The following is a 22,525-nucleotide window of genomic DNA, read 5'->3' on the forward strand; positions in this document are numbered from 1 at the left end:
AGCAAATGATGTAAATATTATTAAAGGTGGCCCGGTGGGGGATTGGTTAGCGCCTTGGCCTCACAGTTTGGAAAATGACTAAATAAAATAACTCAATACTAAATTATAAGTATTTATGCCTTCCCATGATGTAAAAAAAATGGGAGGCAAGGTCAGATTGCATGTGTTCTCATTTTTAAAAATGCAAATGTATTCACATTAAGTATAGCACTAATGATCTTATGTGTTTGATATATGCTTTGCTGTGAACAAAGTCTTTGCTTATGTCCTTACTGCCTCTCTTGGCACTAACCTAAGCAACATTGACGTAAATGTGGCACTCAGCCTGGCAGGACACTAATAAACCTATCAGCAGGAGGGCTAAAAGCTGCTACCGCATACAAAAGAGGCCGTAAAAAAAAGTTAAAGGTTTATTCTGTATTATTACATCAAATTTAATCATATCTTAAAGCATTGGGATGTACTTGGATGAGAGTCTTTGGACGACATTTTGGCTGCATGCCGCATCTTGTGTGTGCTTCAAGTGGACTTGTCCTTTTCTCCCACATATATGTATGCATCCCTGAAGCAAAACAATAAATCAGCATCCAAGCGGTAACAGCAGTCATTTAGTGTTCAGGCCTTTAGCCTCCATTCTACCCCCTAAAACCAGAAATATTCACCATTAGTGCCTTTTGTCTATCCCTCCGAATTGTGTGATGCTGAGTACCAGTAAAATGGTTGCTGTTTCCAACTCTTCTTTGACTTTCAAGACAAAACTATAAGCCATAAGCAGATTTCAACTCACCTGTCTTTGTTCCCCTTATCGTTGACCCAAGCTTGAACCCCGAGTCTCAACAATAAAGCGTGATGAATATAAATAGAGCTTACAGTGTTTATATCTACTCATTCGTGTTATCTGCTTTTCAAATGCTATCATTTCAAAGCAGCAGCAGGTTGTTTTGACAATCGATTCATTTGCATATTGCACTACACTTGGTCGGCCACGTTTGATTTTAACATCCTTTTTAGAATCCCTGAGTATCTTCTTTCAATCGGTCAATTCTCCAGTATACGTAGAGTACAAACATATAATATAGCCATGACAGTTACTGAATGTGAGCATCCCAAAGATATCTTCTTTTCACAGTACCCAACCGCATAATTAAAACACATAACAGTAACAATTCCCTTGCCTTTATATAACTGTTAGGACTACATTGTGATATTAAATAGCCTTGCTTTCAACTGACCACAGAATTAATTAAGGCTTGATCGCTTTCTACAGTTCAAATAAATCAACTTAACATTCATTGAATTTGGATGGTTGGACATTGAGTATACAAAATGCAATTTAACTGAAAAGGTTGGCTTTAAATGCTTCACAGCCATTGACGATTAAAGGTGAGGGATCCCTTCATTCATTTTATCAACCGCTTATCCTAACAAAGGTAGTGGGGGTGCTGGAGGCTATCACAGCCAATTACGGGAACCAGGTAGGCCAGCCAATCGCACAGCACAAGGAGACTTTATTAGTTTTCGATTATCTTCCAAACAAGAACAACAATTCGTGATCACAATTACACCAATGGGCAATTTAGAGTACTCAACCAGCCTACTCTGCATTTTTTTGGGAACGTGGGAGGAAACCGGAGTATACCCACGCAAGTATGGACTGGCCTGGGATCAGATCATCGACCCAAAAACTTTGAGGCAGACGCACAAACCACTCGTCCAAGTACAGTAGTGTAATTCAAAATATTTTTTTTATAGTAGTATAAGTATCATGACCATGTCTAAATAAGATCTCATTAGATCGGCTTCAACACACCATGATTTTTTGGATGTAACTTTGCTCAAGATATCTAAATGTAGTCAGTCAATTTATACCTATGATTGTGTTCCTCTGTGACAAAGTAGGTTGGCCATCCTTAAGTGTATGGAAGGAACTTCTTTAAATAGTTTTAAAATGAATACATCTTCAAAAAAAAGTCATAATTGGGGATAAGGAGAAAGAAAGATGCGCCTGGATATTTCATTTATTATTCTATTTTTGTTTGTTGGTTTGTTTTCTAAATCTCCTGGGACCTCACATACTTAACATATCTTAAGGCCTTCATTGGCATTGAAGGCTGTCAATGTACATTCTGTTTAATCTGGACAGAATAGAAGCAATTGGTTGATTGGTTCCAGCCCCTCCCAGTTGAATGGGTTTGACGTTGATTTCCGTCAAAAAGCATTTTCAATATTTATTTCCCAGTTTAACTAGCTACCGATACACAGTGATTTAGTGAACCTAACAATATTTTTTTCGGTGTTTCAGAAATCCCTGATGAAGCCCTGAGTCTTAATTCCAGTTCCAATTCAGACCCAATAAATTGAGTTTTAAACTCCTAATTTAGGGGAGAGCATCTTTTGAAAAGCAGTCCACTGCAGTGTTGTCCCTGGAATTGTAAACTGGGTATAAAGCTAGTGCTAATATAGCAATCGAGATTTGTCAGTGAGTGTTGAAGACGCTTTGCAATGCAGGACTGAATTCCAGGACCTATTCGGTGTTATATGCAGTTAAGAGACTGGGATCGTAGGAAATGATAAAAGTGTGTGGATCATGTGACACAGTGATAAATTACATACGTGTTTAGAATTTATTGCTGTTTCCGTCTATGTGCTATTGCTTCCTGTTTGTAGGTATTCCACTTGACAGAGCAGGTCGCGAGAGAGTGAGACAGTGGAACGGTCCAAGGCTGCAGATTTAATCTGGTTGCCGTGGTCATGTGATTAATCGTGGCCAGGGACCAGGGTTGCTGTAATTTATGGTGAGCGTGGCGGCAGGGAGATCAACACATCGGAATGGTTGCGACTCCAGGGGGAAATCTCACTCTGACAAATCCAGTCTTCTTCTCCAGGTCCACCAACCAAAACAACAGCTGGTCTTGGAACATGCATGCCATTTGTTTTGGTGGACAACTCAGGTGAAGCAAAAAAAAAAAATCCTATGGCAATTATAATGAATGCGGATTGACACTTTTATAGACAAAAACAACTCCATATCCAAGTGTTCAAAGGAGCTCCTGATTAAAAAGATCTCGGGAAGTGGACTCCTTCAACATAGTACATGTTGTGTATCCAACACATGCAAGAAATATTGTCGAAAACTTTGATATGTACATTAGGTATTTGGACCTTGAATATAGCGTACTGACTACCTGCTATGAAAAAAATGTGACCCTCTGTGGGTCTCAGTGAACTCAATGATTGAATATACAGTACAATAAAACCATTTTACCTTGTTTACAATATCCCTGAATAAATCAATGCCTAAATTGTCGCTGCACAATTGCGGGACAAAATTGAGACTAACTTTACAATGCAAATAGTAAAAGAGTTAACAATTGCTCCAGAATTGGATAATGGTCTGCTTTACAAAGAAATGTTCAACCTCCGGAGCTACTGTAAGCTCTTAGGCTTTTGAAAATATGTATTAATGTGAGTGTGTTTTGTAATGTCACAAAGTATAAATTCTCATCGGGTCACTTTGAAAAAAGGGATTTGTGGTGTGTTTTTTGGTGAATGTTATGTTGCCAGTATCAAGCAATGCTGAGAACAGCACTTCTGACCTTCATCACCAGCTGCTTATCCCGACACACCCACGTGTGCAATTGCAGTGTCGGATGCCTTTACTGGCTGGCATTTTTCACACAGCATAGTTTTGTTTTCCATTCCTGATTATCTACAATTACTTTTCGGCACAAGGTCAATCTCAGCCGGCCTCTCTGGGTGTATACATTGCAGCTCGTTCGACCTTCACACTGTTTATGGCTCTCAATAAATATTTAAATACAGTGATAGAAGGCCGTCTTCTCACCTTACATTGGAGGTTCACAGCAAAAAAAAAAATAGTTTCCCTGTTTTGGAGATAATAGAACATAAAAAAAAATCTCTTTTAGAAAAGACAACACGTAATCTTAATGAACTAATTGTAAAAAATGATCCAGTCATCAAAAATGACTGTTTTGTGTATGTGGATTCATGTAAGACTCCCCTTTGCCCTTGACATCTCACATGAGGCTTATGTTTACTGTGCATTTAAATTGGACACTTAATCAATTGTTGGATCATTTTGCATCTTCACAGAGACTGAGAGATACTCCAGGGTGAGTACGTGAGCATGCCGTCAGGATACAAAGAACCATTAGTTCAACATGTAATGTACTACTGTAAATTTTAGGGTGTTTTTTTTATACTTCTATCAATCAACTCATGCAAAAAAATCTGCCACAGTCTTAATTTATTATTTCATTCATTTCCCGCATCGCTTAAAGTCACAAGGGTTGAAGGGGGTGCAGGACGATAACCCAGCCAGCTCTGGACCGCAGGCAGGGGTACTGAATTGAGAGCCAGCCAATGGGAACCTGAGATTGAACCCTCCCAATTACTAGGCCAAAACATTAAGATAGTAAATAAATCATTACATGCTTCTACTTACACGAACAGTACACTGTAAAAAAAAATCTGACTTTATACATCCATCATATTCTATGCTATGAAATCTGACATGTATATACTGTTAAAAATGTTAGAAATTTGGATTAATTCGTTTTTCGTATTATGACCTTACATGGTTCAAAAGAAATGTACATAATCAGATGATTACACATTTAATTTCCTTCAGAACGGCATCTTTTGGCATGTTTAACTAATGTTTGCCGATTGGCTGGCCACCGATTCAGGGTGTCCCTTGCCTCTGGCCTGAAGTTAGCTGGGACTGGCTATAGTGTCTTTGAGTGCACATTGAATGTAGTATTTTCCTTGTGATTAAAGGACAACTAGTTCAGGGTGCACATAATAAAATGAGATGCTTCAGCACCCCAATTCTCATGAGGAGCAGTGGCACAGATTATGGATAGATGATACATTCCAAACTGAATACATTTCTAAAGCCAAATTGAATCAACACATTAGCATTCTCTGGGTCTCGTGCAACTTTTCACCAACGTGTACTTTCTTGATATACTGTTAGGGCCTCAGCTTCCGCACAGATGTGCATGTTTTTATTTGATTGGACATTAGGCAAGTGCACCAGGCTCTTACCACCAACCACCTTTAAAAGCTAGTGGGGGCCTGATCAACTGGCCTATTTCCACTATAAGTTGTTTCTTGAGTAATATCATGTGGCCTTTTCTGTTCTCTGCCCTATGACCTTTTATTCTCACCATGGGACCTGTTTTACACACCCCATGTGGCTTTCCAAGGCTAATAAGGCTCTCGGCGGCCCCACTACCGCGAGTTAGAAACCCCAACCCCCTCAGCCCCTTTTGCCTTAGCAGTCAACTTGCCCTCTGCCCGCATTTTCATCCTTCCCCATTCAATTTAACATGTTATCAATCGCAAGAATACATTTGATTGTGTGAAACCGGACATTGATTAATTCATTTTCCATATGGCTTATCGTCACAAGGGTCATGTGGGGTGCTCGTCGCTACTATAAATGTTTTGGGGATTTTGGATGAAATCGGACATGACACAAAACATGAAAAATCCACATAAGAAGGTCTGAACCCTCGGTCTCAGAACTCTGACTCATTCACAATGCCAACTATTCACACTCACACTCATATCTAGGGGCAATTTAGTCTTCCATGCACGATTTGGGGATTGAGGAGGAAACCGGACTACCCGGAGAAAACCCACGCAAGCCCGGGGAGATCATGTAAACTCCAAACAGTGGTGACCGACCTAAGATCAATCCCACGACCCCAGAACTGCAAGGCCGACGCGCTAACCACTCGATTGCCGGGCCACACTAACCCTAACATTTAATTTAATTTTCTAATAATAATGTATTTCTTCATTTTTCCTGACCATTTTCCGTTTGATTTTGTAAAATCGCTTGGAATACATCCTTTCTTTAAGCATTGCATAAAAATGATCTTATTCCAGATTTGGGCAGCTGAATGGAATCAAATTGGGCATTGGACTCGCATTGCACATGCGTGCAAAAAGAGGCTACTAATGTGCGCTCCATTTTCCATCTGATTTCATTTGAGAAATGCTACCCAAAACAGCTGGACAAGCAAGAAGAGCCTTTTTGTCATCTCCTGCTTCCACGTGTCTGAACGACTCCACACATTCATTCTCTCTCTCTCTCTCTTCCCTGACCCTGTTTCTTTAAAGACAAAACAGGCGTCCGTCGTTGCTGAGATTTTCTCTCAGCGCTCGTAGGTTCTAACCCCCTCTAAAACCATTTCATCTCCCCCTCTCCCCTCCTCTTTCTCCTCCTCTTCCTCTACGAGCGCACTCCTCTTCCTACCTCCCAGACTCACGGATGCCGCCTCCACTGCATCCCACCCGTCTCTTCTCCTCTCCCTACTGTTCTTGTAGGGCTCCAAATCCACAAAAAGACAAGGTGGACCAAGAGAAACAAGTGGTCGCCCCAACAATGAGCGCTCCCTGCCAAAAATTGAATGGATTAGCCAATCTATTCTGAGCTCTAATGAGATTAGAGGGGCGGCACGCAGACATGCAGGGTGGCGGCGGCGTGGTGGTACCTTTCCTTCGGCTCCCCGGGGAGCGCTCCCCGTGGAAATGGCGCTGTTGATGTCGGGGGACCTTTGGAGAATTCAGAACGCACGCTCGCTCGTATTTCTCGAACTAACGCTCGAAAAGTGGAGAGACGGAGCTCCAAGATGAAGTACCAGAAATACATCACAGTGATGCAAATGGCCATGGGAGTGACAGCCTCCAACAAAGACTGCCTCCCGACCAAAAGACAGCTCTGGTGAGTTGCGCGCGTCGGGGCTCGAAGGCTACACGCGCGTGTGTGGAGGGGAAAAAAAATAGCTCTCATTTCAAGTGTTGTGGTCACGGAAGGAGTCAAAGTTGCGGACGAACACCAGCAGCTGTTGACGGAAGTGCCACCCCATCCGTCATCTTTTCTTTACCTTCAGCGGCATCCCCGCCGGTGCGTTAGAAGACACTTTTGTCTCTGTGCGTGGCTTGCTTTGCATGTTTGCTATCATTGTGCGTGCCTTTTACTAACGCACAATTACACTGTTCTACTCTTTGAAAGCCCACCTGCTGGTATTCATTCCTGCTTTTCCTGTGGCTTTTCTATGCCAGCCCTGCAAATTTTACTGACAAAAAAGGCGCGCCCCGCTCTCCCAAACATGGGCTAAAGAGGAAAAAAAAAAAAGGTTTCAGAATAAAGTCATGAATATATGGAATTAAGGTTAAGGAAATTATGAGACACAGTAAACTTTTGTAATACTATAAGAAAAAAATGCTATTTCCATTTGTTCATTTACTTTATGAACTGCTGTATCCTTATTAGGGTTGCGGGGGTGCTGGAGCCTATCCCAACTGACTCCGGGTCAGATGTGGGAGACCCCCTGAATCCGTAGCCAGCCAATGGCACGGCATAAGGAGACGGGCAACCATGTACACTCACATCCATATTGACCATATATATTATGACCCCCTTTTTGCGTGTGTATATAATGGCCAAATTATGACCCCACTTTTTGTGTCTATATATATATATATATATATATATATATATATATATATATATATATATATATATATATATATATATATATATATATATATAGATCTTTTTGTGTCTATATATATATATATATATATATATATATATATATATATATATATATATATATATATATATATATATATATATATATATATATATATATATATATATATATATATATAGACACAAAAAGTGGGGTCATAATTTGGCCATGAAAAGCTAAAATTAACCACTGCTGTCACATTTTGGGAAATATAGGCCACTATATTAACAAGTACATCATGACCCAAAATATGATCTTCACATTTGAGGATTCTAAGTCTCAATCATAATTATAAATATATGTAAATTTTAACTATGATTATTAAAATGTGAGCAAACACTATGGTGAATGAATGATTCTTTACAAAAGTAAGATAAATACAATAAAAAGGAATATTTAATTCCCATGTGAATGTTTTTGTTACCGTGCCATTTACGGGGCTAGACGTCCAATGTATTTTTACTGGGATGGGTGATATTGACCATTGACTACCAGTCTCTCTGTCAAAATGGATTGGACATCTAATGCTGTCATTGGCATCTTATGTAGAAAATGAGTGTCCTATAAAGGATTGATTACTTATTCAGTAGCTTCCCGTGCATTTGGGATCTCTTGCTGAGGGCTTCACTCATTATGCGTGTGTAAGATTTTACACTCCATTTGAGCGGTTGTTTGCTTTAATGGTACATAAACATCAGCCATCACACGCAAGCTGACATACACGCAAACTCTTATCCATTCCTATTTATTGATTTCTGAAAAATCTAACAATGGCATCATTATCACGAGATATGTTATCAAGTAACAAGTAAATGCACTTTTAATAACTGTCTTCAGTTATCACTTTGTCACGCAAACATGCAGCACCGATCTTCTTTCGGTTTTCTTGTTGAGTTCATTAGGACCCACCACACTTCCGATTTACTTTCCTCTGATTTGATAAAGTATTGAATATAAAATTCATTATCAATTAATGGATATTAGGCGGCCTGGCAGATGAGTTAGTTAGCATGTCGGCCTCACAGTTCTTGGGTCATGAGTTCGATTCCAGGTCAGTCCTGACTGTGTGGAGTTTACATGTTCTCCCTAGGCTTGCATGGGTTTTCTTTGGGTACTCCGGTTTCCTCTAACATTCCTAAAAAATGCAATGGACACTCTAAATTGTGATCTGCGATGCGGTGCCCAAAGTCAGCTGGGATAGACAACCCTTGTGAGGATAAGCGGTTTAGAAAATGAATGAATGAATGGAAATTGATGAACTAAGGCGATGTTGCTTTTTTTCAAAGATTTTTCTTCATATAGTTGTAATGGTTTCATGAACTGCTTAACGCTGTGTTTTTGGCAAGTGACAATGAGGGTGGCCTACTTAAACTCTCTTCATGAAAGTTTCCAAAAGGGAACAGCTACTTAAGAGTCTCATTAGCCTCTATTTAATCACCATTCATTTGCTTTGCTTCAGTATCTGTAATCTCTTGAATTTGTGAATGTCACTGTGAATATTTTTTTTATTTTTATTTTTTTAGGATGCCTTTTAAATGATTGGAAACCATTCAAGTGTACCCTTCCTCACCTCCAAAGTGTTATTGTCTGGAGGTGATAGTAGCAAAAGGTGCTGGAGCACAAGAAAAGGGACAAAATGGAATGCAAAATAGCAGGTGTAAAAACAAAAAGCTTATTTGGCCAATTATAAAAAGCCAACAAGGCAAGAGAAAAAAAATACCCCTCTTACCACCCTCCCCACCCAAAATAACAACATTAATTCAATGTAAAAAAGAGACTATGGGGAATGAAACTCACCATGCCAGTTAATCAAAGGACATGACAAGATGCAATAATGTACTATCAAAGCCTGAAAAAAAGCAAAGAACTTAAATACAAAACAATTTTAAGAGACAGCAAGGAACAAGTGGACATGGCAAGAGTGGCTGGAGAAAATCGATCAGCTGACACAAGGATCTTAGATGGGAAGAACAGATGAAAATTATTAAATTTATCCGTTTATAAGAGAGATGAGAGACTCGGAAAAATGGAAAAAAATCATAAACGTATTATACATTCATTCATTTTCTGTACCACTCATCCACACAAAGGCAGTGGGGGTCTATTCTAGTTGACTTTGGGCAATAGGTAGACTACACCCGAGAAAGGCAAACAGAGAGAAAAACGACCATTCGCACTCTTAATCATACTGCCACCAGCGGAAATTGAACCTGCACCTGCACGCGAGTAAAACACTACACCATCTGGTGGTCATATAACATCGTACATTTTCAAAGATGCTATATGATGGCAAATGCTCAACTGGGATAGAATCAAGTTTTTTTTTTTAAATTGATAGGTCGATCCACCCTTGACTGATACGACATTACAAAGTCCAGCGTGGGTACGTGAATTTTCTAGCGTCGCCTTTAGCTATGTCTAAATCAATCCAACTCTCCAAAACTATATTATGGCTATAAAACCTCTATTGCAACTACAGCTGTGACACATAAAAAATCATCAATAATAACTTCATACAATTGAAATATTATTTAGGAATATAGCCATATTCTACTCACCCAAAATCCTTTTTACCTGTACACATTATCCATCCAACTTGCTTTCCTCCTTCTTTTTCTGGCAAACATTTTTACATTTTTATTAGGTCTAGTGCTGAAAATGTTCGTTCCCGGTTGCGAAAGGCTTTCTTGCTTGCTATGGAGGTCTCCAACCATTCTTAATGATGTCCTTTTTTTTCTTGAAACCACTGATATATATTTTTTTCTTATATAAAGCATTTGTTTTGTTTTTGATGCAGATAACCCAATTACTAAGCAGCTTATTTTTTACTGTAGTTTAGCTAATCAAACAACTCAACTCATTTTTCACTTTGTCATAGACATCTTGAGAAAAAAATTTGGATTAATATAATAGAATAGATTACTTAAAGTCTGTTTTTCCCTTGTATCTCATCTCATTTTCTGAATCGCTTTATTCTCACTAGGCTCCCCGGGGTGCTGGAGCCTATCCCAGCTGACTTGGCTGTGCACGAGGAGAAAAACAACAATTCATGCTCACACTCATACCTAGGGGCAATTTAGAGAGTCCAATCAGCCTACCATGCATGTCGTTGGAATATGGGAGGAAACTAGAGTATCTTGAGAAAACACACGCAGCCAACTTGGATTTAAACCCAGGTCTCCCACTGTGAGGCAGACGCGCTAACCACTCATCCGCTGGGCCATTTTTCTTTATATGTGTCCAATGATTAAGTCCATCCCTCGGTTCGACGGAAAAAACATAGTCTTATCTCTGCAATATTTGTGTTATTCCAATTTTCCTACACAACACGTATGAAAAATGTTACGGTAAAGCAACGAAAACGCTGGTCGCCATGGTAATAAAACTAACTAGAAGAGGCAGGAGTGCAAGAAGATGGCATACATTATGAAGATATTGTAGGAATTTGCACTCATGTCCTATGTTACCAGGATGAGGAATCACTGCCCTGGAGTGATATGCCCATTTTCGTCACGTGGGGAATGGGCTTGATTTCGCTTCTCAGCTCATGCAAATGGTGTCAAATGGTATGCAAAGGACATCGTGGTGACTTGGTTTTGACGCTCCTCCCTTTAAAAGCGACGCGGCGGTATGTCTGTGGCCATTACATCAGGGTGGGGGAAGGGGTACAGCCATTAATACTGGATTACTGTATTGCCTCCGACAGCTACTTTAACGAAGAGAAGCTGATCTAGGGTGTGCCTTCACATTGTGCGCCTCTTGAAGTCATTCCTTCTATCCACAGGGATGCCATGTTCATCTAATAATCTTGCTGAAGCCGTGTCGCTCACAGTAAAGATGAGCAAGTTTGCTCGTTTTTACCATTAATTTGAGCATGACAACCCTTGCACTGAATAGACAAATGTGACCTCAAGTCATGTGTTTTTATCTGCTTATTATCTGACTTTGTGGCACACCAAATCAATATCTAGCAAACGGCACCTTGAGAGAATGTCCATCTTGAATTCATATTGATTGCATCTGAGATCCATCACGAATGCTTCTGGTGTACTTGTGTTCATGCATATGAAATCAGCAACATTATTTGTTGGCGCTTTATTTATAATTTTTTTTAATATTTTTATTTAGCATGAAAAATTTTCATGTAAAAATTATAATTGATACCTGGAATCTACATAGGTGAACCGTAAATTTGTGGTCATGTAGGCCACACTTGGATATCAAATATTAATACGTAAATGTGATGTCCATGTCTCCATGTATTTTATTGTTATTTTTTTAGCAAAAATAACATTGGTCAACAAAACTCTTTTTTGCATCTATTATTGTGAAGTTTAGGAGGTAAATCCAGATTTGATAGAATGTTTTCTGTAAAATGTTTGCCAATAATTGTTTTTTTTTATGTGTGATGCAGAATTATTGCAGAGCAATATTTTTTTTACAAACTAGACATATTGTTTGCACTTAAAAATTCTAGAATTTAACAATATGTTGTAAAATACTGCGGACATATGAGATAAAATAATAAATACATAAGGCCAAATTGCTCCAAAGACAAGCTATCATTGACAACAATTCAGAAAAATGTATATAACAAAACAAATGACTTAAAAGTTAAACTAATATTGGGAAAAAATACATGATGAATCTATATAATAATAATAATGCAATATAAGGTTGTCAAAATCAAAAATAAAAATCTCACAACTGAAAATGAAAAGCATGTTGGGTTACGCGGAGCAATCAGAAATAAAACCAGCAACTGAATTACATTTTCATAGATAAAGCGCCTCATTAAATGTACTATATGTATCATTCATACTATGTATCATTTTGACTAAGACAACTGTGATATCATTCAAACTTTTTTGCTTGATGACTTGATATGTTCCAAATTTAAATTACTATCAGTGCTAAATCCGATATATGTCTCTTTTGCTAATAAGAAGACAGTAGCCAGTCAGCCAATCATACGACTGTGATATGACTCTTATTCCCCAAGCCACTGACAAGAATAACTTTGTTGTGTACATTAACAAACACTGCACTCCATGCAGTAATGCAACCTGAAAGTATTCTCTGAACCTTACAGAGTGCCCAGCCATTGGCAAACTGATACACTTTAATCCAACTAAACACATCTTGAGCTCTGCCTGAGATTAAAGTTACACCCAAAAACTACAGATAAGCCGTCTAGCTGAGTTTATATACAAATGGTCAAATGCAAGATAAATACATAACATAAAAGTGATGCAAATTTGGCTCCATTCTTCAGAACATCTGTCACTAAATAAGATATTGTACACTAAAACCTTTTTTGTCATTGTAATTAGTTGGAGATCAATGGAAATTAGCTTGTTGATGCCTCTTTAAACTGTCCAGCTCTTGCTAACATGTGGGAGTATCCTCTTGCATCATGGACCAGATGTCTAGTCTGCTTCCCACTTAGAGTGACAGCTCTGCATGGTGTTCCAAGTCCACCTGCTTAATGATGCATTAAGTCAGCTCCCTTCTTACACTCAACACACAAAAACACACCCACACGTGCACGCAAGTCTGCTCACTCATTCGCTTGACCCCAAATCCTTCCTCCCGGAGAAAACACACACATGCACGCACTACATCATAACCCCTGTCCTACTCTGTTCAGTTCCACCCAAGTAGGCCTTGAAGCGTAATCTTACATGAACTGACAATGATGCGTCTTAGTTACCTCAGCAAGAGTGGACTCACATTTGCCAAAAAAATTGGATAGAAATTTTATAAGTTTTATACATACCTGTCAACTTGTACGTTTTACACAGATTTTATAAGTTTTTTTACCAATTCAAATCATGTACTCCGTACACCAACTTTTGTACGGGGATTTTTTTTGTTTTTAAATCGCCAATATTTATGAAAACCGATCTCAACAAGACCGTTTTGGCTAAAATCCAGATAGTCTCGTAGGCTGGTAGCCAACGACGCTACTGTCATCGATCGTTACTATTGTCACGGTATACCAGCAAAAATTATCCTCAATCGTATGCATTTTTTTAGCGGTGCGTACGCCAATATCGATAAAGGGTAACATGCGCATGCGTAGATATACATAGAGTAAATATCGTGGAAGCAAGCATGGAGGAGCCACATAGTAAGAAACGAGTTACCGCGAGTAAACATGCGTCGTACGGTGTTTGTACGGTTTTGTGGGGCTTGTACGGGGAATCATAATCATTTATAAGGGCAGTTATCGGCAGAGGTTGACAGGTATGTTTATTTATATATATATATATATATATATATATATATATATATATATATATATATATATATATATATATATATATATATATATATATATATATATATATATATATATATATATATATATATATATATATATATATATATTATTTTGTCATTTCCTTTTCTCTTTGTATCACGGTATGTGTTCATGAAATCTTGTAGTGAGGTTTTCAAACTTATCTTGCGAAACCAGAAGTCAATATTTTTGTAGTGCTGTGTTAAGAGTCTAAGCCACCAATGGTACAGTGGTTCTTCTGCTCGACTTTGGTCTGGGCAGAATGGGTTCGATTACCACTTGGTGGTGGTTTCATTGTGACCGTGAGTGGTTTTTCATTGTATTGTGCCCCAAGATTGGGTGGCAAAAAATTCAGGGTGTCCCCTGCCTGCTACCCGTAGTTGCCTGGGATAGGCTCATGCACCCCCTGCGACGCAAGTCATATGGAAGATGAATAAATGAATGTAATGAGTCCTTCCAGGACTACTGTGTAAATTCACTCACCGAGAAATGAACCGACTGCACGAGTGATCACAACATCTACAGATATTATTTCAGCAAAGTTTTCGTTCCACCGATGTTAACGTTTCGTTCCATCGGGAACTCACATGTACTAACTTTGGGCAAAATGTTTGTAATCTCCTCTCAAATGGTTTATGTCACTAAAGGGAACAGATTAACAAGGGTTTAAACGACTCTTACCGCCACCCACTTGCTGAGTATCATGTGGGAGTGGGTCTATACGAGCGCTTTTTTTTTTTTTTTTTTGGAGGGGTGTCTGGGTTTTATCGCAAGGGTTGTGTTTCTCACATGAAGGATTTTTATTTGCTGGATGTACTCCAAAAAGTCCATTTCATCGCAAATTCCTAGCTATAATTATATGATATTTTTAATGGAATTTTTTACTAACCAAGTATCGAGCATGGCACATAAAAATGCTGTTTTTTTTAGCGTTTTCTCTTGAACTTGTTTGATATGGTTTATTCAGTCAAAAAATTTCATCCTTCCTGTTTCTTGTAACTGTGGAAACATTTAAAAATAAATTTAAAAAGATAATAATAATAGAAATATTAATAATAATGAAACATTATTGGAAATATTTACAATAATCATAGTCTATCTCATGCAAGTCTCTTATCCAAATGATAAGAATACATTTTTATTTTTGTCTTGAATTATTTACATATTTGGCACCTTACATATGTAAGCTCTTGAGAAAAAGTTTATATTAGGGCTGAGTTGCCACCCTGTTGCTGAAATTAAGACAAAATGTTATAAGTATCTAATAGATCATACAATAAATATTTGAAGCAAAAATGTGGAATGACACCAAGGCAATTACTCAAGTCACAACTACATAGTTTAGTCAGTTAGTTATCTAATCATCCCTTGTCTTTCTAAAATGAAAATACCAGTTTTTATTAAAATACTATACACCCAGGTTTCTAAACCTGCACCTACAGTGGCTTTTGAGAACTGGTCTGCTCAGTTCCAAGGGGGGTCAGACTCGGGTTGGTTCGCAGGCTGCGTTAACGTCAACTCAATTTCATGTTGGCCGGACCATTTTAGATATAATATTTAGATTTTTTTTTAACAAATGGATTAAAAGAACTGGATTAAAAGCCCTGAATATTCAGTTTTTTTTATAGATCTAAAACAATGTTTATTTGAGTTTTTTTTATATATCTTTAGATTTTACAAAATGATTTTTGAACTAAAACCCCCCAAAATTGATAAAAAAATTACAAATATTGATTTAAAAGGGGGAAAATCAAGTGTTTTAATATACATCTATACTCTTCATTTTAATTAGATCCTAAAAGTCGCCACTCATGATTGACTTTCCCGGGCCACACAAAATGATGTGGCGGGCCAGATTTGGCCCCCGGGCCGCCACTTTGACAGTCGTTCTATTTTCTGGTATTAATTAACAACATTCCCTTTGAAGTTGTGAAATTCAGTTAAATTTTTTCTTTGCTGTTTTTTTTTTAACTTTTTTTTCCCTGAGAATCTTCCTTTTAGTATTTTCTCAACAATGGTGTTTTCTGTCATTTTAACCATCATCATTGCCTCTTATGTGCATGTTAATATATGCAAAAATTTCCCCTAGTTCTCCTGTTGGAAATCGGGTGTTATGCAACACTTGCATTATAACAGTGTTTTATGAATAAAGAAAGATTAATAGTTTGGCAGGGTAGTTCCTAAAATATGAACATGCATATTCATGTTGGTTTGGCCAGGCAGAACAACAGATGAAACATCCCTGTGGCTAAAATGAAAAAATGTTAATAAGTACAAGAAAAAAATCTCGGTTTTCTTCGGGTAAAACATCATAAAAAACATACTTGGTAGGCTAGTTGAACACACTATGACCCTTTGTATGGAAAATGAATAAATAGATATTAATTTATTCATTTTATGAACTCCTTATCCTCACTAAGGTTGCATGTATGGTGGAGCCATTTTACTATGATCTACAAAATTAATATATATATATATATATATATATATATATATATATATATATATATATATATATATATATATATATATATATATATATATATATATATATATATATATATATATATATATATATATATATATATATATATATACATATATATTTAATGTATATTTTTTTGTAATTAACCACAAGATTAGAAAATATATATAAAAAATAAATTAATGCTTATTTGTTGATTTATTTACTTATTTATGACCTATGTATTTATGTCTAAAATGCCTTTTCCTGTGTCTGTATTCTCACCCTCTTGCCACTGTGAATAAGATTATCTAATATAATCTAATATAGTTATCTGGAGCCTTTCCCAAACAACTAATAGGCACCAAGTGTTAACTGTAAAATAGTTTGCATTCATCTACTGCTGTTTCTAAGATGCTATCTAAAAAAAATGAACATTATTCAGCATCTCATATTTAATGAAACAGAGCCTATGTCTACAATATACTGATTAAGCTTGCTAGATACTTGACAATTTATATAAACCAGCATAAAAAAGAACCCTCCTTTACAACCAAGCAATCCAAACAACAAGAAAATTGTCATTATAGCACAATTGATTCAGGACATATTGGAGCTCTAGTTTAGAAAATTGTATACTTTTGTGAGAATGGAGTACATCATCTTCTTCGGGTGGAAATTTTTGAAAGAGGGGCCATCAGAGACTCACTCCCCCCACCAAAGGAAGAGCAGCAATGACTTTTAGAATCTGCGAGTCACGCGTTCTTGACCTGTGGTGACTCACGACTGACACAATGGCTCTAAGGGAGCTGACAAGAGGAAATACATTGCTGGCGTCCCTCAAATAGAGAAGGACACAGTGGTGGGGGTCCACTTCTTCCTGACAGAGATGTGATTTATTTTTTTATTTCTTGGCCTCTGCTTGGCGGATTTATGTCAAGCTGAAAAGGGGAGAAGAGGCATCAAGTTCATAGAAAATGCCTAACAGCAGTTTAATCTGTTTACTGTCATACTGATTAGATGTTCTTACCTTCTTTTAGCTTTCACCTGAACTCAGACATGAAGGATGACATGCGCTTTTATTTAGATTGCTGTAAACAATATAGCTTATGTAGAATTCCAGCTCATTATTATATGTGTTTACAACAATATTGTTAAAAATTTTGCAGGGCTAATATTAGATTAGATCATTTTATTCATCCCGTATTCGGGAAATGTCATTGTCACAGTAGCAAGAGTTTGAGAATACAGACACAGGAAAAGGCATTTTAGACATAAATAAAGAGGAAATATATATGTTAATATATATATATATATATATATATATATATATATATATATATATATATATATATATATATATATATATATATATATATATATATATATATATATATATATATATATATATATATATATATATATATATATATATATATATATATATATATATATATATATATATATATATATATATATATATATATATATATATGAAGCATTTAGTTACTCAAAATTAATACTTGCTTTTATTGGGGACTGGTAAATGTATGAGCATGTGGTAGCAAGGGGGAGGTAAAAAGAAAGTTTTGTTTACAGAATTCAAGAATGGTGAAATCTTGTGGTGTGTGTGGGCAAGCAAACCAGGGAACAACTAAAATGTGGGAAATGTGCCTATGTAGAATGTGATTGCAATTCATTTGACACTGTGCTGTATATATCTGATGTTAAACGACTATGTGTCAGTAGCTCAAATTGGATTTAGGTTGGGTTGGTAGAGTGGCTCATCCAGTGACTAGTTCAGTGTGTTTGGTTGTGAAGTGTCCTTTTTTGCAAGACATCCAAGCCCCAAATTTCCCCCGGCTAAGCACTGTTAGAGAGAAATATATACATATAATAATAATGAAAAGTTAGCAGCCTGTTGGATGAGTGGTTAGCGCGTCAGCAGCATTACAGTTCTGTGGTCCTGCATTCAAATCCTCCACGTCCACCCGTGTGGAGTTTGCATGTTGTCTCGGGCCTGCGTGGGTTTCCTCAGGGTTAGGATTAGAGTTAGGGTTAAGGGTTAGGTGAGTGTGAATGGTTGTCCGTTCTGGGTGTCCCCTACCTTTGGCCCGAAGTCAGCTGGCATAGCCTCCAGCATCCCCGCGACCCTAGTGAGTATAAAGTGGTTCAAAAAATGAATGAAAAGTGAAATAAAGAATGAATAAAATACAGGTATCACAGGAAAAAATACTGATTTGAATTGGCCTATTCATGCCTCCTATTCAAACTCAGGGACATTCTATTATCATATTTTATTCTGACTGAATTGATTTTAGCCATCCTTGCTTACTCCTAGTAATAGGACACTTATTCCAAAGCAAGTTGATGCAATGAATTTGTGTATGTCAACGTGTTCTCCTAGCACATACTTTGACATTGTTTCTTTATCCTTTAGCATTGTTTGGCAACATCCTGTTGTTTCTGCTTTCTGCAAAAGCCTGTTTACCTTCCTCGCTGCAGGGGTCAGTCAGCACCCAAACATAACCAGTGACAATGTCTATCTTTCTAATCTGCCCTCGCGCTCCATCTGTCAGGATTTTCTAGCCCAAGCACAGTCTTGATCTAATCTCTCTCTCCTCTCTACAACTCCGCAAGTAGCCTTCCATGAGTTTACACAGTCTCCCTAGTCTAGTATACTTAACAAGCGGCGTAAAATGTTTATAACTTGCTTTGTTTTTCTTGGCTATTTACTTCAGAGAGATCATCTTTTGTGTATATGACTCCATCCATTTCTGTCAAAATACGATGTTTCATGGCTTATTTGTAGAGGTAGTAAGGTAAAGTCAACAATGGGATTAAATAACAACAACAATACAAATGAAAGAAAAGAATTTTGGAACTTAACAGTGACATGGCATCCTGCTCACATTGGTTATTTATGTTATTGAAATACTAGCAGAGGGAACAGTAAGTCGTTGGTTTGTGTGTATGCCTTCGGTATAGTGCTTGTAATGTTTTTTTTCATTTGAGTGTGAATGGTTGCTTGTGCCCTGCAAATGAGTCCTGTCGCATATATGTGGCTCCAGTTTTTTTACCTAGGTCTACAATGTCTTGTGTGTCTGTCTTTCTATTGCAACCAAGGATATTTCCCGAATACGGGATGAAATAAAATTCTAATCTAATCCAATAGAGTCAGTTTAGATAGGCTTCAATTCTCCTGTTACTCAAATGAGTGAAAAGGAATGGATGGATAAAGGATTTAAACCTTTTGTAATTGTAAAAAAAAAAAAAGAAGAAGATTACGGGGGTGCTGGACCCTATCCCAACAAACTGTGGGCAGTAGGCGGGGGACATGTTTGAACTCAGTGGAATGTGGTAGGGATCTGGAGTACCCGGAGAAGGCCCACGCCAGCATGAGGAAAACATATATAGCATGTGCGTGTGTTTGTGTGTGTGTGTGTGTGTGTGTGTGTGTGTGTGTGTGTGTGTGTGTGTGTGTGTGTGTGTGTGTGTGTGTGTGTGTGTGTTTGTACAGCATGTATTCAATTCTTGCTCAGTGGCGAAGTAAATTGCCAGTGTGACGACCAGTTTAGGGTGTAGTTGTCTTTTGTCCAAAGTCAGCTGGGATAGGCTCTAGCACCCCATGGCCCTGACAAGGAAAAGTGGTAATGAAAATGAATGAATATAGATGTAAGTAAATAAATACAGTAAATATAATCCCGATAGGAGATCGAAGCTGTCAAAACTTATGGCAATTATGAGAATTTTATGATACGGACGCCGACAATTCTTTCGCTTGATAGTCATGTGCAGTATGAAGAAGCAATATTTATCGCATCTTCATTATCCATTGTTCATTTGCAACTGTTGTTTATTTTATGAAAGGGTTATGTGTTTCCCTTATTGAGGACATATGGTTCTGTCCTTAGTGTAAATGAATTTGATCATTAGAAAAATTATTTTCATATATGTTAAAGGCACAGGGTGGGTTTGAAAACATTGGAATTGTTCATCCTCCATCGACATGTCAGTATATGGGGGAAAAAAAAAAAAACTGTGGTGTTAACGTAGCCTAATACTAATCAATGCTTCCTCTCCATTCAGTGGCCAAACAAAAACAAAAAAAAAAACATTTGAAGGGGGTTATAAAGGTTGCGTGAGTCAGGCAAGATTTGTCATGCTTCTTTTGTTACCGCTTGTCCCCTATAGTGGAAGTGGGGGCCATGAGCAGAATGATGCACGTTCAACGACCGTCATCACTTCGGGCTGAAGACTCAGACATTACGAAGCACTCAGAGCCATACACTGACAGTGTCCCTCTGTCCTTTGTCTGATTGCATTACGGTCCTTCCCCTTATGTCTTTATTTCGCCTCCTAGCCACATGTTCCCTCATGCTTTATTCACCTGTCTCCTTTTGTCTCGTCTTTGTTGTTTTAAAGCTCAAACTTTTGCTTTTGCCTGGTGAGCCTGTAAAGTCGAACCAATTGAAGCTATATTTGGTGCACCCACTCATTTAGCTTGGGTGATATTAACAAAATAATGTAAATTAACATAGCACACTATATTTAACAATTGCAATGCATTAAGGCCGTTTTTCTTAATAGCCACTTTGGAGGAAACCTCACACATATTTTTTTGTAGGTCCTAACCAGAGTATGATGCACTGTAGTCCTTACCAAATAAAAGTGTTCTCCATGCGAACATTTGTCATAATAAAGTCTGGCAGATCATAAATCTAAAAGCAATGAACCCAGGTACTCCCCTAATGGACTACCTTTAATTCTCAGTGAGCTGGCTTCCAAAAGAGAAATCTGAGCTATAGAAGCATTAAATATAGCATGTAATGCTCTTTTAGGATTGGGAGAAAACTTGATTTGAAACCCCCAAGTGATAGTATAAATGTGACAGTAACTCAATATGTAGAGTCTGGATTTGGCTTTAAAAGCTGCCGAGGACAAAAACAAATTGCCTTGCCATGAATGTCTGAATTGTAGTTTGTGTAGTGTAATAAATGTAAAGTTTGAAATCCATCCGTTTCCTATATAGTTTGCTTTCATTAATTATGTTGATGAGCTGAAGTGGATTATAGCTGATACACAACAGGGGTTACATGGACAAAAGTTTGTATTATTACTTTTTTTTTTACATAACAAAGCAATATGTGACATTTGTAATGCCAATTCAGCCAAGCCTATATTTCATTTATCATGATTGAAATGCAATTTGACAATTGCATGTGAACATTTCTGTGATTCTGGGTAATTGATGACGTTTTCTACTGACCTGTTTAATCCAGGGCAGGAAGGAAATACTCTATTTTGGGCTAAAGATTCATGCAACATTCATGAACTACTTTTCCTGCTGTCAATGTTTCTTGTTATTTCTCTATTTCTGTATCTGAAGATGTGTGCTTTGTTGTTCTCACTGAAGAGGCTGCTTTGGGGACACTGTCTGTGTGCTCCAGTCTTTGTAAGTGTCTAGCTTTTTCTCCAAATGCAATAGGCATTAAAAAAAAAAATTCTAAACAACTAGCTGACAGACAAGACTCAAAATATTGCCCCAGAAAAAAAATAATTAATTCATGATAATTAGTTCAAAGGCCAACCACATATCATTTGTATGTTATCGATCACTCTCGGTGTTTATTAACCAAGTAAATAACCAAATTATTACAGGTTTGTTATTGAGCTTGATTTATCATATTCTAATCACAGGGAAATTTTGTCACAAAAAACTATAAAAAAATGTATCATGGTGAGAATTATAGTGGCTGTATAAATAAAATGGCATACTCTGAGGGCAAAAAAAGGTTTTGTAATTGAATTTCAATTTAAAACAATAGGAAAACCATAGGATAATTGGAAATTGTTGCTTTGAGTATGGATAAACTATTGCAGTGTAACTAGATAAATGAAATATATAATCTCTCCAGGGGGTCTCAGCTGTCGTGGCATAAAATGGACTCGAGACGGCGTCATACAGAGCACGTGCTCTGATATGAGGGGAGAAACCATTTCAAAATAAAGCCAAGACTGAAGCAGCAACAATCTCAGACTGGGCTGTCAATACTTGTTGTGCTAAGAATGGCCGACATTATTGAGTAATCAATAATAGTAGTGGCTGTGGGAACAGAAGGCACAATCAGCTGTTGTCCACAATGATTTATATGAAAAATTATTATAGTGGTAAACAACAATGAT

The 22,525-nt window shown here is 37.4% G+C and overlaps 1 protein-coding gene across 12 annotated transcripts in view; it reads left to right on the top strand.

Moving 5' to 3' along the window:
• Positions 1-6,212: 6,212 nt before the first annotated feature.
• The window catches only part of tjp1a (tight junction protein 1a), an 85,229-nt gene continuing 68,916 nt past the window's right edge, over positions 6,213-22,525 (top strand). For 6 of the 12 annotated variants that reach the window (XM_077712535.1, XM_077712540.1, XM_077712537.1 and 3 more), the window contains exon 1: positions 6,213-6,757. In XM_077712535.1, coding sequence (XP_077568661.1) covers positions 6,666-6,757 — 92 coding nt within the window. In that variant the 5' untranslated portion in view covers positions 6,213-6,665. The remainder of the gene's footprint in view (positions 6,758-22,525) is intronic. The other 6 variants (XM_077712539.1, XM_077712546.1, XM_077712548.1 and 3 more) reach the window with 3 other exon arrangements.

This window comes from Stigmatopora nigra, chromosome 3, assembly GCF_051989575.1.
Source record: "Stigmatopora nigra isolate UIUO_SnigA chromosome 3, RoL_Snig_1.1, whole genome shotgun sequence".
Lineage (NCBI taxonomy): Eukaryota > Metazoa > Chordata > Actinopteri > Syngnathiformes > Syngnathidae > Stigmatopora > Stigmatopora nigra.